This window comes from Cynocephalus volans, chromosome 1, assembly GCF_027409185.1.
Source record: "Cynocephalus volans isolate mCynVol1 chromosome 1, mCynVol1.pri, whole genome shotgun sequence".
NCBI lineage: Eukaryota > Metazoa > Chordata > Mammalia > Dermoptera > Cynocephalidae > Cynocephalus > Cynocephalus volans.
This window is the reverse complement of record NC_084460.1, coordinates 120,017,848-120,033,132: the sequence shown is the minus strand read 5'-3', so window position 1 is coordinate 120,033,132 and position 15,285 is coordinate 120,017,848. Positions and strand designations below refer to the sequence as shown.

The window sequence follows — 15,285 nt, the reverse complement described above, 5'->3', positions numbered from 1 at the left end:
CCCTTATCGGTCATCTTAAAAAAAATAAATAAAATAAAAAAAATAAACTGTCCAATTCGGTGGTTTTGGGTATATTCATCGAGTTGTGCAGTCATCACCACTATCTAATTCCAGAACATTTTCACCGTTCCCCAAAAGAAGCCTGTACTCATCAGCGGTCTCTCCCCCACCTCTGTCCCTACGGCCACCCTCTCTCTTTTCTTGGCAGTTGTCAGGTACCAATATCTGAACCCTGACCTTGCTGTTATCAACACTGCACGCTAAGCAACTGAGGAGATAACCTGCCAGCCTCCTCCAGCCGCTGTTTAGTTTTAAGTGAAACTTCTATTGATGGTAATTGAATTCACTATACAATAAAATTTTACAAAACAATAAGAAAAACACCAATATGTAAATAGAACAATGGATAAAAGATAGGTGTAATGGGTGATTCTTGGGGAAAGCCCACATGGAGCCTGCCATGAAATGATTTTTCCTTCTTCCAGGAGCAGAGGGTGCTTAAAACACACTTAAAGTATTCATTCTACCTGTGAGATATGTGCATATCTGTCCCTCAGGAAGAATTAATAACATGCAAAAATCCTCAGCTTAAATCCCCTTTGGTCAAGAATCCTTCTTACTTACTCTTTTAATATGTATCTCTCTTCAGTATTATCCAGGAGAGATAGATCACTGTGTTTCTCAAAACAAAAGAGAGTCAGGTGGGAGTTTGCCAGGGATTAAAGCCTTTTGAGATTTTTGTCAAAGGACCAAGAATCGTGTGGTATAAATTTCATGTCAGCCTTTACTTCAGAAAGGTGAGCCGAAGGATACAGAACAGCCCCTTTGCTTGCGAAAGCTGTAGCCTCAAATCTCCTCACAGGAACTCAGCTGCAAACCTTACAGGTCACATCTGTCATTGGTCCCTAATAATATGCAAGCCACACCAGGATTTTTCCCATTCCATGGTAGACAGCTGAACATAACATAGACACAGTTGAGTAATATTTATGGGAGGCCATTGTTTTGGATTGAGCTCTTGCACTACATCTTAACAGGCCGGACCAAACCAGAATGGAGCACTCCTGCTAGGTGTTAATAAGTAAAACTGAACTTTAAAACTGGCCAGTTTTCCAAAAAACAGGAAATTCATAGCAATCAATCAGAAGGGGCCCAGTGAACCTGAGCTGGCATGATAAAGTCCCCACTGCTTTAACACTATAATGAGAGTATCTTTGAAATGACCAATCAGCATTTGCTGAAAATGTCATTTTCTGTCCTTATACTTTATTAGTAGTTTGGGGATCAGGTTTTTAGATTGAAAATCATCTTCCCTCATAAATTTAAAGGCAATATTCCACTGACTTCTAGTTTCCAGTATTGCCACTGTGGAGTCTGATATCATTCTAATTCCTGTTTCTTTACATGTGACCTGTTTATTTCCTCTTTGGAATCTTTTAGGATCTTCTCTTTATCTCTAGTTTCAGAAATTTATGATAATATGCTTTGGGGTAGGTCTTTTTCTGTTCATAGTTCTGGGTGATCCGTGAGTCTTTGCAGTCTAGAGACTCATGTCCCTAAATTGAGAGATTTTCCTGTATTAGTTCTTTGATAATTTCATCTCTTGGGGGCTGGCCAGTTAGTACAGTTGGTTAGAGCACAATGTTAAAACACCAAGGTTAAGGGTTTGGATCTCCTTATCAGCCAGCTACCACCACTACCAAAAAAAAAAAAAAAAAAAAATCCCTTGATTTCTGTTACTCTTTCCGGATGTTGAAACTAGTGATTGATCTTGCATTTTTCTTATCCTTTCTTGCTCATTTACTATCTGCATTGTTTTTGTTCTATTCTCAGAGAGATTTGCTTAACTTTATCTACCAACCCTTTTATTTAACTGTTAAAAAATTTTATGCTAACAGATTTATTCCTAAGAGCTTTCTTGTTCTCTGAATTTTTCATTGTTTATAGCATCCTTTTCTTGTTTCAAGGATGCAATATTTTCTCTTATGTCTGAGAATATTAATTACAGTTGTCTTGTTTTTTTTTCAAAGTTGTCTTTTTTTTTTAAGGTATTTTTTTGTTTTGTTTCTTTGCAGCTGGCCAGTACAGGGATCAAACCCTAGATCTTGGTGTTATCAGTACCATGCTCTAACCAATTGAGCAAACCAGCCAACCCTAAAGTTGTCTTCTGTTCCTTGTATTATCTCTCTTTCCTCTGAGTTACTTTTTCTCCCCAGTTTGTTTGAGTCTTTGTCTTTAATGTTAAAGGAATCCTTTAAATGTTTGATTATCTTTGGCCGTCTATTTGTGTTTAAGAATGAGGCACTGAGAAGCTGATTGGATGCTCTGTACACGTGGATAGTACTTCACTATTGGATGGCTGGGCAAATCTATAGATTTTTTTCTCTTGGTTTAGTCTGCATTCTTGGAAAAGAATATGCCAGTCTGTAGTTGGGGTGGGTGAGGGGCAGAGAAGAAGTAATGGTTATTCTCTGATTACCCATGTATTGAGAGCTAGCCAGGAGAAAGAGGTTGGGGATTCACATTCAGTAAGCAGAATTTTATTCAGTCCCCCCATTTTTAGCATGACCCGTCATCTCCACCTCCAGCTGTGTCTGGTATCTTCAAGTCCAAATCCCTAATTCAACCTTTCCAGGAAACAAAGCAAAAACTAACAAAAACCCATTATCTGTGAGACAGTGACCCCAAGGGCTGGGGAAGGGAATCAAAAGGTCATATTGCTCCTTTGCCAGACTTTCAACCAATCCACTTTCATTTAGCCTTACATCATACTTCTGACCTCAAAGGTGCCTGGTGCCTCCATGTGCTTTTCTGGGGTCTGCAGCTTGATTCAGTTTTCTTCTTGGTTTCTCATTCTGTGTACATTTAGATTTCATTTGTTCTGCACTTTGTTTTTCTTGGCAGCTGGCCAGCATGGGGATCTGAACCCACGAACTTGGTGTTATAAGGCTGTGCTCTAACCAACTGAGCTGCCTTTGTTTATTATTCTTTCCTATTATTTCAATATTGTTTCAAGAAAAGACAGAAATAAATGCATGTATTCAACTGCTAAATGAAAAGAGAAAGTACACATAATTATGTTAAGGGAAAAAATTAGGATAAAAATTGTATATAACTCCAGTTTTGTAAGAGAAAAATTATAGTGTGTATTGACCAGAAGGAAATATAATAAATTAACCATAGTTAACTCTTTTTCTTTTGGTGGCTGGCCAGTAGGGACGTCAGTTGGTTAGCACCACACTCTAACCAACTGAACTAACTGGCGAGTACCACAGCTGACTCTAGATAGTGGGATTATGGGTGATTTTTATTTTTCTTCATACTTTTTTGCATTTTCTAGATTTTCTAAAATGGGCATTTACTTTTGTAATCTCATATAAATGTTTCAATTTATTTAAATGAATTTGTCCTTGGGATGCTGCATTTAATAGTAAAGTGTTCTGCATCTTTCTTATCTGTTTCTTGTGATCTATAAATGGGAAGTACATAATCTATAGTTTGTTTTGGCAATGACAATTTCAAGATTCTAGGACATGCTTGTAAAAATCCCTGAGTAAAAATACTTACCTAGATACAGTGTAGTGATAAGTTTTTTGGTTGTTTTGTTTATTCTTGTGTTATTTTGTTATTTTGTTTGCTTTAAGCCTACATAATGGGATTAATGGAGAGAAGCAGAATTCTGTTTCTCAGAGCACACTGAGAGACAGTAATGTAAAATAGTTAAGTTCTCAGACAGTACAGAGTTTAAACACTGTTCTGCTATTTTTTGTTTATGTGACCATGGCAAGTATATTAGTCCAGGTCTCCTGAGAAATACATGCCAAGATGGGATTATTCATGCAAAGATTTTATTAAGGGAAACACTTCTGTGAGAGAAAATGGGGAGGGAGCCTTCAGATGCAAGACTGACCATAAGTAAAGGTGAGGGGAGGTTGGGTGGAAGAGGGTGCTGTGCAGTCTAAGGTTGGTTCAACAAGGTCATCAGGATGTTTCTGAGCCAAAGTCAACCATCAGAGAAGTCCTGGTTTTCCCAGGAAAGGCCTGCTGTAGGATCTCTGCCACAGTCAGTCACTGGCTGGAACAGTCTGAGGGAAGTATGGTCTCAGAGCACACACAGCGAAGGATTTCAGAGCTGAAGCTATGACCCTGTTCACTTATGCTTCCTATAGTTGAAGGTCTGTGAGGTACATTCTCATGTCCCCTACAGCAAATTCCCTTAGCTCTCTAAGCCACATTTTTCTCATTATAAAATAAGGATAATGATAGATTACCTCAAAAGTTTATTGTGAGGCAAGAATATGTAATTAAAGTGCTCAGAATAGAAAGGATTCTTTTTTTCCTCTTTGTTGCTCCTCTTCTTGGTTTTTTCTAAGCAGCAATTTTATTTATTTATTATTTTTTTCTTTCCTTTTTTATGTTTAGCAGCAGCTATTTTAGATGCAATACTGATGAGCCAGAAAGTCTTCCACCAATTCACTGAAACAAATCACTGTCTTCTTAAATGTTCTGGACAATTAGCATCACCTGGGAACTAGTTAGAGATGCAAACGCTGGGGCCCTATCCCAGACCTGCAGACTCAGAATCTCTGGGGGCAGAGACCAGGAATGTGGTTTTTAATGTCCAGGTGATCCTTATGAACACTAAGGTTTGAGAAACACTGGTCTAAGCACACATCATTTTTATTTCTTTTAGGGAGGAAAAAGGAAGAAAACAGATAAAATCTCTTCAAAAACAGCTAATTAATGTCAAAAAAGAACGGCAATTTGAAATACAGGTAAGAATTACCTTGAGATCTCCAAAAGTTACTCAGCTAAAACAGCCATCTTTCTCAAGCAAAGATGAAAGATTGTTATGTATGAAAGACTTATGTATGAAAGATTGTTTCTCCTGGGGTGCCTTTACTATTGAAAATATAAAGATAGTAACTAGCAAGCTGGCCAGGGAATGTATAAGTGTGTCTGGAATAGGGAGAACTGGAACTGGGAGACTCCAACTCTCTCTAGCTCTTAGTCTGTTTTTACCCTCACATCCCACCCCAACCACACCACTCACTCCTTCCCTCCGGGAGACCTCGTCTCAGGCAGTCTCCTGTATTCTAACTTCCCAGATGGGAAAGTATAGTCCTAGATAGGACATTAAGCATGTTGCAAACCTTATACATGATGGTTAGTTTTAATGATGTCATTTGTATTATATTTCAAGTACAAAGTGGATTTGATGAGCTTTGGTCATTATGACCTAGCCTCATATCAAATTTATTTCTATGAAAAAATGCATCCCACGTTTTAAGCAACTGACTTGCAAAACAAAGTTTGGGCTACAAACTAAGTTAGAAACTAGCTCTATTAGATAACTAACAACTTTTCTATTAGCAGTCTAGGAAGTTACGAAGTATGGTCTAATATCATCAGCTTTTCATTGACTAGCTATTTGGACAAGTTTATACTTCAGAACAGGAAATCTTCATATTTTAAAAATACATTTTGAAGAATTCTTTTTAAAAGGTTACTATTACTACTCCTTTTTTTTTTTTTTTGGCAGCTGACCGGTACCGGGATCTGAACCTCTCACCTTTTAATGGATGAATTTTATGATTCCTTTCTTATTTTGTATTTGCCAATTACAAAGTACCTCTGGTATTGGTCTTGACGTCATTATTCTTGTTAACCTTCTGCTTGTAGCTTATATGTATTTAAAACTATTTTCCTTCTCTGGGAAGCTTCACAAAAACTAGTTTGTGCTTAGGTTTTCTCTCTAATTAATAGACTGTTTAAGTAATTTCCTAGGTTTTTTTCCCCTGAAAACCTCTCCCATAATTTAACATTCCTCTTTAGTTCCCTGACTTTTAAAATAGAAGATATTTATATCGATATCCTTTCAAGCCCTCCAAACTGGACAATATCAATGAAACTTCAGACCTGGAACTCTGCCAGTTAACTCCCTACCTAGCTATCTTCATGATCCTCCTTTGTTCTCTTTCCTTAAACACTTGTTTATAATAGAGTTTTCCAGACAGCAGCAAACACTTGGTTGTGAAACTCATCCTCTTGGACTACATTCTCAGTTATTACATTCAGCCAAAGTAAAACTAAAGCATAATATCATTCAAATATTCTGATCATCAACAATGGAATAGGTTAAGAAGCCAGGACTAGAAGATCCAAGGCAAGCCTTGGAACAAAAAAGAGCTATCAAGATGAAATCAAGTTAAATCCCTAGAGTTACTAAAAACCAGTGCTCAAGTCAAAATTGGAAAAAAAAGATGATAGTTAGGAAGTACATGGATACCAGAGACCTGTAGTTCAGAAAATGATGCCAGCTATTAAGATGACAGGTTTGTGTGAGAAAGTGTGGGTGGTTACTTGGATGTGAAGGGGCAATTACCTCAGATAGGAAGCTTCCTACTGGGTTCCCAAGCAAAATGAAAAAGTCACAACATAATAAAAAGGCTGGTCAGTTAGCTCAGTTGATTAGAGTGCAGCCTTATAACACCAAGGTCTAGAGGTTCGGATCCTCATACCGACCAGCCACCAAAAATAAAAATCAGGTTGCTGTCAGACTTCTAAACATCAGCATACAAAGCAAGATACCAATGGAGCAGCATTTTCATGAAACTGATGGGAAGAAAAGAGAGAACCAATGTCCATATATAAAAATCTACTTATCTTTTTCATACATCAGCAACAGATTTAGAAAAGGAAATTGAAAAAAAGTTATTTACAAGAACATCAAAAATATCAAATACCCATCATTGAATGCAACAGCAGCAAAAACAACAATAAAATGTATAGGACATCTTTGCAAAAAACTATTAAACAGTATTGAAAACTTAAATAATACTTAAATAAGTGGAGGGATATTCTATGTTTATGGATCAGAAGACTCAATATAAAGATATCAACTTTTCTAAAATTGATCTATAGATTCAATCTCAATCAGAATATTGCTTGGATTTTATTTCACTTATTCACTTATTTTTGAGAAACTTGACAAACTGATTTAAAAATTTATATAGAAATGCCTAGGGCTTAAAATAGTCAAGACAGTATTGAAAAGAAACAAGGTTCGGATCTCTGTACCAGCCAGCGGCAAAAACAAAACAAAACAAAACAAAAAGAAAGAAAAGAAAAGAAACAGGTGGAAGGACTTGCTTTCTTGAATTTTTAGAATTATTATAAAGCTGCACTAATTAAAACAGTGTAAATTGGTGCAAGGATTGACAAACAGCAATGGAACAAGATTAGTGACAAGGATGGCACCACAGTGCAGTGGCAGAATGTGTTTTTAATAAATGCTGAAGAAATTGGATACCTATGTGGAAAGAAATTAAATTTCACTCTGACCTCACAACATACACAAAAATCAATTTCACATGAGTATAGATCTAAATGTGAAAGGCTAAAGCATAAAATTTCTAGATAATATTGGAGACTATCATCTTGACTTTGGGTAGGGAAAGATTTCTTAAACAGGCCACAAATTACAGTACAAATTTCAAAACAGTACAAATTACAAACGAAAATGCTGATAAATTTTACTACATTAAAATTAAAAACTTGTGTTCATCAAAAGACATTAAGAGTGCAAGCCCCAGTGTGGGAGAAGATATTTACAACACGTAACCAACAAAGGGCTTGCATCCAGAATATACAGAGAACTCTAATGCACTAATGCTGAGCATTTATATTGGTACTACCACTGTGGAAAAGTTTGACATTATCAAAGTTAAAAAGGTAAACATACTTATGACCCAGCAGTTGTATCTAATAGAATGTATGTGTGCATGTGCATGAAGAATCATGTACAAAAACGGAACAACCAAAATGGTTATTATACATTATGGTATATTTGTACAGTGGAATACTATACTTCACTTAAAATTAATGAACTATAAACATAATGTGGAACAGAATAGTCCAGACACAAAAAGACATGTAATTCCAATTCTGGAAAGTTCAAAAAACTAAACTATAGCATTTAGGCATAAATGCTTAGATTATAAGTTACAAAGAAACTTACCATAAAATTAAGGATAGTAGGTACTTTGGGGGGAGAGGCAGAAGGTAGTGATTGTGAAAGGGTATTGGGGAGGGCCCATGTTGATTCTGTTTCCTTTTTCTTTTTTTTAGGAGCTTTTTAAAAAATTTATTTTTGTGGGGTACAGTGTGTTGTTTCAGTACATGCAAATACTGCACAATGGTTCGCTTAGGGTAGATAGCATAGTTTTGTACCTGTTACTCTACCACTTCTCCTCCTCCTAACCTCCTCCCCTCCTGGCCTCTGGTAACCGTTATTCTATGCTCTACTTCTATAAGAACCACTTTTTTTTTTTTAAATTCCACACAGGAATGAGACCATGTGTTATTTGTCTTTCTGTGCCTGACTTACTTCACTTAACATGATGGTTTCCAGTTCCATCCATGTTGCTACAAATGATAGGATGGCATCTCTTTTATAGCTGAATAGTAATCCATTGTGCATATATGTCACACTGCTTTTATCCATTCATCTGTTGATGGTCATTTAGATTGATTCATATCTTGGCTATCGTGAATAATGCTGTGAAGAACATGGGAATTCAGGTGTCTTTTCGATATATTGATTTCATTTCTTTTGGGTATATACCCAGTAGTGGGATAGCTGGATCATAAGGTAGATCTATTTTTAGTTCTCTGAGGAACTTCCATGCTGTTTCCACAATGGCTGTACCAATTTACATTCTCACCAGCACTGTAGGAGAATCCTTGCCAGCATTTGTTATTTTCTGTCTTGTTGATAATAGCTAGTCTAACTGGGGTGAGATGATACTTCATTGTGGTTTTAATTTGCATTTCTCTGATGATTAGTGATTTTGAGCATTTTTTTTCATGTGCTTGTTGGCCATTTGTATGTCTTCTGTTAAGAAATGTATACCTCTGCCAATTTTTAAATTGGATTATTTGATTTTTTGCTGTCGAGTTGTATGAGTTCCTTATATATTCTGGATACCAGCCCCTTGTCTGATGTGTAGTTTGCAAACACTTTCTACCATTCTGTAGGTTGTCTCTTCATTTTATTGATAGTATTCCATGCTGTGTAGAAGCTTTTTAGTTTGATGTAGTTCTGTTTGTGTATTTTTGCTTTAGTTGCCTGTGCCTTTGCAGTCTCATTCAACAAAGATCTGCCTATTTCTCAATTCTGTTTCTTATTCTTGGAGGTTATTATGTAGCATTTACTTTATGATAAGTGAGATATACACATATTTTTGTGCATTTTTAAACATATGTTCTGTATTTATACACACACAGAGTCAGAAAAAAGTAATTACATGTGTATTGCATATTAGAATAAAGTTCAGGGTGTTATGGATGCCTAGAGGAAGGAGTTTTAACTAAGGATATTGAGTCAGGGAAAATCACAGTACGGAATTTGTATTTAAACTGAGACTTATAATAAAATTTAAAAAAAATAAAAAATAAAAAAATAAAAAAAAAAAAAAAGAAATAAAAAATAAAAAAAAAATAAAAAAATAATAAACTGAGACTTACGGCATATCTACAAGTCAGCCACGAGAAGAGAAGAATGTTTTAGGCAGAAGGAACATGTTTGAAGAATTTATGTCTTCCTGAAAAATTGACTCTTTCATCATAATAAAATGTTACTATTTATGTATGGTAATATTCTTTGTCTTAAAGCCTGTTTTATCTGATATGCCACTCCTTCTTATGCCTACTGTTTGCATGGTATATCTTTTTTTACTCACTTTTTTTTCTTTCTTCAAATGCAGAAGTAAACTCATTTACTTTTAAACTGTGTCTTTTTATTCAAAGTACACCTCTTGTAGAAAAGATACAGTTGGATCTTGCTTTTTTCCTCCCCAATCCATTCTGACAACCTCTCCCTTTTAATTAGAGTGTTTAGTCCATTAACATTAGTGTATTTATTGATACAGTTGCAGGATTTATGTCTTTTATTGGATTGCGTATTTTCTGTTTCTCTCCCTTGTTTTCCTCTTTTCCTAACTTGGTTTATTTGATTTTTTAATGTTTCTATTTTAATTAATCTATTGGCTTTTTACCTACACCTCTTCATGTTTGTTAAGTAAATGATTGCTTTAGGGATTTCTTTTTATAATCTATTTAGTATTAATATTGTGTCATTTCACAAAAAATGTAAAAACCTTGACCCATTTAATTCCATTTCTTCTCCTCCCCCTGGCCATGATTTTTTATCCTACGGTTGTCATATACATTACATTTATTGTACATTACAAACACCAAATGACAAAAACAAATGTTTTTTGCCTTAAACACAGTTATACATGTTTTAAAAAATTAAGAGACAAATAATAGTCTTATATTTACCCAAAAAGTTTCCATCTGGTATTGTTTCCTTTCAACCTGAAGAAATTTCTTAACTATCTCTTGCACTCCAAGCTTGCTGCTGATGAGTCCTCTTGATTTTCTTTTACCTAGTAATGTTTTTATTTTGCTTTCATTCTTGAAGGATATTTTCACTGGGTATAGAAGTGTGGGTTGACAGACATTTCTTTCAGTGCTTAAAGATATCTACTGTCTTTGATCTCCATTGTTCTTTCGTGAAGACAGTAATTATTCAAATAATTGTTCTCCTGTATATAATGTATTTGCTTTGAAATTTTACTTTTGGGGCTAGCCCCGTGGCTCACTTGGGAGAGTGCAGCGCTGGTAGCGCCGAGGCCGCGGGTTCGGATCCTATATAGGGATGGCCGGTGCGCTCACTGGCTGAGTGTGGTGCAGACAACACCATGCCAAGGGTTGCAATCCCCTTACTGGTCAAATAAAAAAAAAAAGAAAGAAATTTTATTTTTGTCTTTGTTTTTCAGCAGTGCGACTATACTGTGTTTAGGTGTGGTTTTCTTCATGTTTATTCTGTTTGGGTTTCACTGAGCTTTCTGAATGTTTAAATTTGTGTCTTTCACAAAACTTAGGAAATTTTCAGCCATTCTTCTTTTTTTTTTTCTTCAAGTTTTAAAGAAAATTTAAGCTGATACTGTACTTGGAATTTCCAGTTTTTTAAAATTGTGGTAAAATACACATAACATAAAATTTGCCATCTTAACCATTTTTAAGTGTACTGTTCAATTCTATTAGGTACATTCACATTGTTGTGCCACCATCACCATCATCCATCTCTAGAGCTCTTTTCATTGTGCAAAACTGAAGCTCTATACCCTTTAAGCAATACCTCACCATTCCCCTCTCCTGCCAACTCCTGGCAACCACCATTCTACCGTCTGTCTCTACTTTTACTACTTTACTATTCTAGCTACTTCTTATAAGTGGAATCATACAGTATTTGTGTTTTGTGACTGTGAGCCATTATTTTTTCAATTTTTTTTCTTTTTTCCCAGTAGGACTTTGCTTGATATCAAATATTTTTCTAGTTTCATTTGCTCTCACTTCTCCTAATGGAACTCCAGTTACTTTTAGTTCTGACCCTTTGATATTGACCTTCAAGGCCCTTTGTTCATTAAAAATTTGTTTTCACTTTTTTGTTCATCAGATTGAATAATTTCTATTAATCTGTCTTCAAGTTCACTGACTTTTTCCTCTATCACCTCCTCTCTGCTGTTAAGCCTGTCTAGTACTTTTGTTTGTTTTAGATAATGTATTTTTTAGCTTTAGAATTTCCATTTAATGCTATAGTTTCTATTTCTCTACTGAGATTTCCTATCTTTTCATTTATTATGAGCATATTTTCCCTTTACTTTATTGAGCTTTGTAGAAAATCCTTATTATTGAGCTTTGTAGAAAATCCTTATCAGCTAATTCCAAAATTTGGGCATTTCAAGGTCAATCTCTATTAATTATCTGTTCTCTTCAGAATAGTTCACATTCTTCTTCTTCAGTGTGGAATTTTTGAATATGTTCTGGAAGATGTGCATGTTATGTTGTAGACACTCTGCATTCTGTTCTATTTCCCTGAGCATATTGACATTTTTGTTTTAGCAGACACTTAAGTTGGCTAAATTCAAACTAAAAACTGTCTCTTACCTGCAGTAGGCAGCAGCTCAAATCTCAGTTCAGTTCTTTCATGCTTAGCAGAGCTACCTGCATTCTTCCACTCTTCAGGAGTCAGCCAGACATTTGGAGAGAGTTTATACACAGAATTTGGAGTTTCCTTTCTCTGGTTCAGGATTATTTCCTTCCTTTCAGGGTTACTCCTTTGCTTTTTTTTTAAATGCAGATTTTGTGTGTAGTCATTCCCTCATTTTTCAGAGGCTGTGATTGACCCCAAATCTATTCTCTGGTTCTTAAGTCAAAAATGACTACAGAGTTATTTTGTTTGTTTGTTTTTTGTGCTGGCCACAGGGATTGAACCCTGGACCTTGGTATTATCAGTACCACACTCTAACCAACTGAACTAACTGGCCAGCCTAGGCTACAGAGTTTCGAGTCAGAGTTTTAGCTGCTCTACATGCACCCCACCCTCTCTCTTCAGTGCTGACTGTGGTCTGCATACAAGTGGGCAACTCACCCCATGCTGTTCCCTTCTTACAACTGTCTGCTCTGTTCCAAAATATGCCTGATTTTGTGCACTGTCCAATGCTTTTATGTATTATGTAATTGCCTTTTGTATTGTGTCTAGAGTTTATAGTTAATAACTGTGTGAGGGTAATTCTGGTGGGAGCTTGTTGGCAATAGTGAAAGCAGAACTTCTGAAGATTCATTTAGGGAGACAGAACTTGGGATATTTGAGGGACTGAAAGAAGGCCAGTAGAGCTGCTGAAGTTTGGAGAGAAAGGAAGACAGTGGCATAAGATGAAGCTAGAATGGGAACAGATTATGGAGGGCCTTATAAACCATGCATGTCTCAGCAAACATCATCAATGGGTGCCATGTAGGTGGGGCATCATCATGTAAGAAATCTGTCATGTCCCCTGGAGGTCAGGGTTTGGGACCATGTTGAAATTCTGGGTTTGTAGTCTTTTTTGCTTGTTAGTGCTACATCTAGTCTGCACCAGACCCATGGCTTTTTGCTGACTTAGAGTTTCTTAAATCAGTTTTCTTTACCTCTGTATCGCAGGAGCCCCAAATCTGAGAGTGCACTTGTATAGTGTTTGCCTATTCCAAAAAACTCACCTGGTATCAATAGGTATAGACATTGGTTTATTTTATGGGAGTCACTGATGGCAGCTGGCCAGCTAAATATCCGTACCTCCACAGGGTACATACAATAGTTATATAGTGAACAGATCAAAGTAGGGGTGTAAATCATTTGCATGCTTATGCACAGACCCTCACCCAGCTCACATAACTCAAAGTGCATAGGAGATCTGGCTGAGTAGATAAATTAATCTACTGGCTACTCTCCTGGCCAGAGTGCTTTAACACCAGCATGCTAATTCATTTACTTAGGGTCCCTGCTCCCTCCAGTCTTTCATTTGTCTTAAAGGGGACTTGCCTTTCCTTGGGTAACTACCTTGGCCAGGGGTAGTTTGCGGGGGGGTTGCGGGGAAGTCTCTGGTATGCACGCCGAGGGGGAATAGGTCTGTGTTCAGCATTTACCCTGCACCTCATTATACTGCTTCCAGCATGTACAATAAACCTTTCCAATGCAGGAGTTGCCACTGAGGTAATTAGTGTTGGGGAGCTATTATTAAAATAGAAAGCCAAGGAAGAGTTATTTCCCTGGGAAACTGGGTGGGTGGGAAATGTATATCTATATATCTATATAGATGTATTTTTTCTTATAATACATATATTCTCTAAGCTAGAGGCCTGAGCCTTCAAGGAGAGGGTTGGCCAATAAAGAAGAATTCTTTGCCTACTTCAGCTTTGCCATAAAATAAGTGGGAGTGGGATCATATGAGGATCCTTGTATGATCCCACTCCCACTTATTTTGACTGGTTATAAAAGGAGCCAAAGTTCACAAAGCTGGATGTCCTGAAACCCTAAAATCTTATTGCAATAGTGAGAGAGATTTTCCCAATGATGCTCAGTGATTTGGAACACAAATTTTTATACTTGACCCTTATAGTGTCCTGCCTGTATTCTAGTGCTTGATGAAGGGTCTTGCACCTCCTCCTTAGCAGGAGTTAATCACAGATGCCTTTGGCTTGGCACAGGCCATGTTGCAACCTGATAAACAGTTGAATAATGCAATATCTTCTGTTTACCATAGGCAGAAACTCCTGGAGTTTTAACTCTGCATTTCTGATCTTCATATTGTTACTCTGAAAAACTTAATATTCAATTTGGTTAAAAAACAACAACAACAAAAACCCCAACAACTGACCAGAACATGTTGTTGAGTTTATTTTTGTATGGACACTATTTAACGAATACCTATCTGTCCAACAGTATTAGATTCTGTGAGAAGCTAAACTACAATTATCAATGTGGGCTGAGGTTTTCTGGAAAAGGCTTTATGTATTTAATTGATACATAAGCTGGACCTTGAAGAAAATCTAAGGGATTAAATAGGTAAAATGATTCCAGTTGATGAAGAAGTGAAACCATTACAATTTCACTTTAACTCAAGTCTTCCTAGAGATTCCAACTTTATCACTGACTGCCATACAATTTGGAAATAGAAAGGAGGGAAGAGAAGGAAAGAAAAAAAGTGAGGAAGGAAGGGGAGAAGGGAGGCAGGCAAGTCTAGAAAGAAGGGAAGAAAAAAAGTGAGCCAAAAAAGATGCCTCTTAAAATTCATTTAATAAACATTTATTGAGTATCTAAGTTGTGCCATGCGTTGGGCAGATTCTGATATAGTTGGAAAAGTTGTTCCACAGTTGGGATCATTGGGATCATTCTACAGAGTGACACCAGGAAGCCAGACAAGATAACTCAAGACTTCCTTTCTGACTAATCTAAGGGAACTATGATTATTCAAGCTAAGTTTGCTTTTTGTTAGGGGTGATTTTGACCAATTTCTGCTTTGTTTCTTCTTCCAATAGAACTAATTCCACCTAGCTTAAAGGTGGTTGATATTCAGACAAACACAGCTTTTTGATTGAAGTCAGGCATTTTTGTTATTAGTTGTACGGCTGTTTGTTGTGTTGTCAGCCAACTATGATCACCTCTCTAAGAAGTTACTCACACTTTGTTTCTTTTCAGACAAATATTACATCCCTGACTAAAACCTTTCCAAGGATTCTCCTGGCATTTGGAATAAAACCCAAACTTCTTAATAGGGCCTCTGAGTCCTGCATGACTTGTTTTTACCTACCTCTTTAACTTCATCTTGTCCTACTCTCAACCCTCACTAGGTGAGAGCCTCCAGAGTTTTCTTTCAGTTCCTGGAATGTGTCTAGGTCTTG

At 36.5% G+C, this 15,285-nt stretch overlaps 1 protein-coding gene across 2 annotated transcripts in view; it reads left to right on the top strand.

Moving 5' to 3' along the window:
* The window catches only part of IQCG (IQ motif containing G), a 53,884-nt gene that overhangs the window by 16,246 nt on the left and 22,353 nt on the right, over nt 1-15,285 (top strand). For both annotated transcript variants that reach the window (XM_063076632.1, XM_063076629.1), the window contains exon 5: nt 4,694-4,775. In XM_063076632.1, the coding sequence (XP_062932702.1) occupies nt 4,694-4,775 (82 nt within the window). The remainder of the gene's footprint in view (nt 1-4,693; nt 4,776-15,285) is intronic.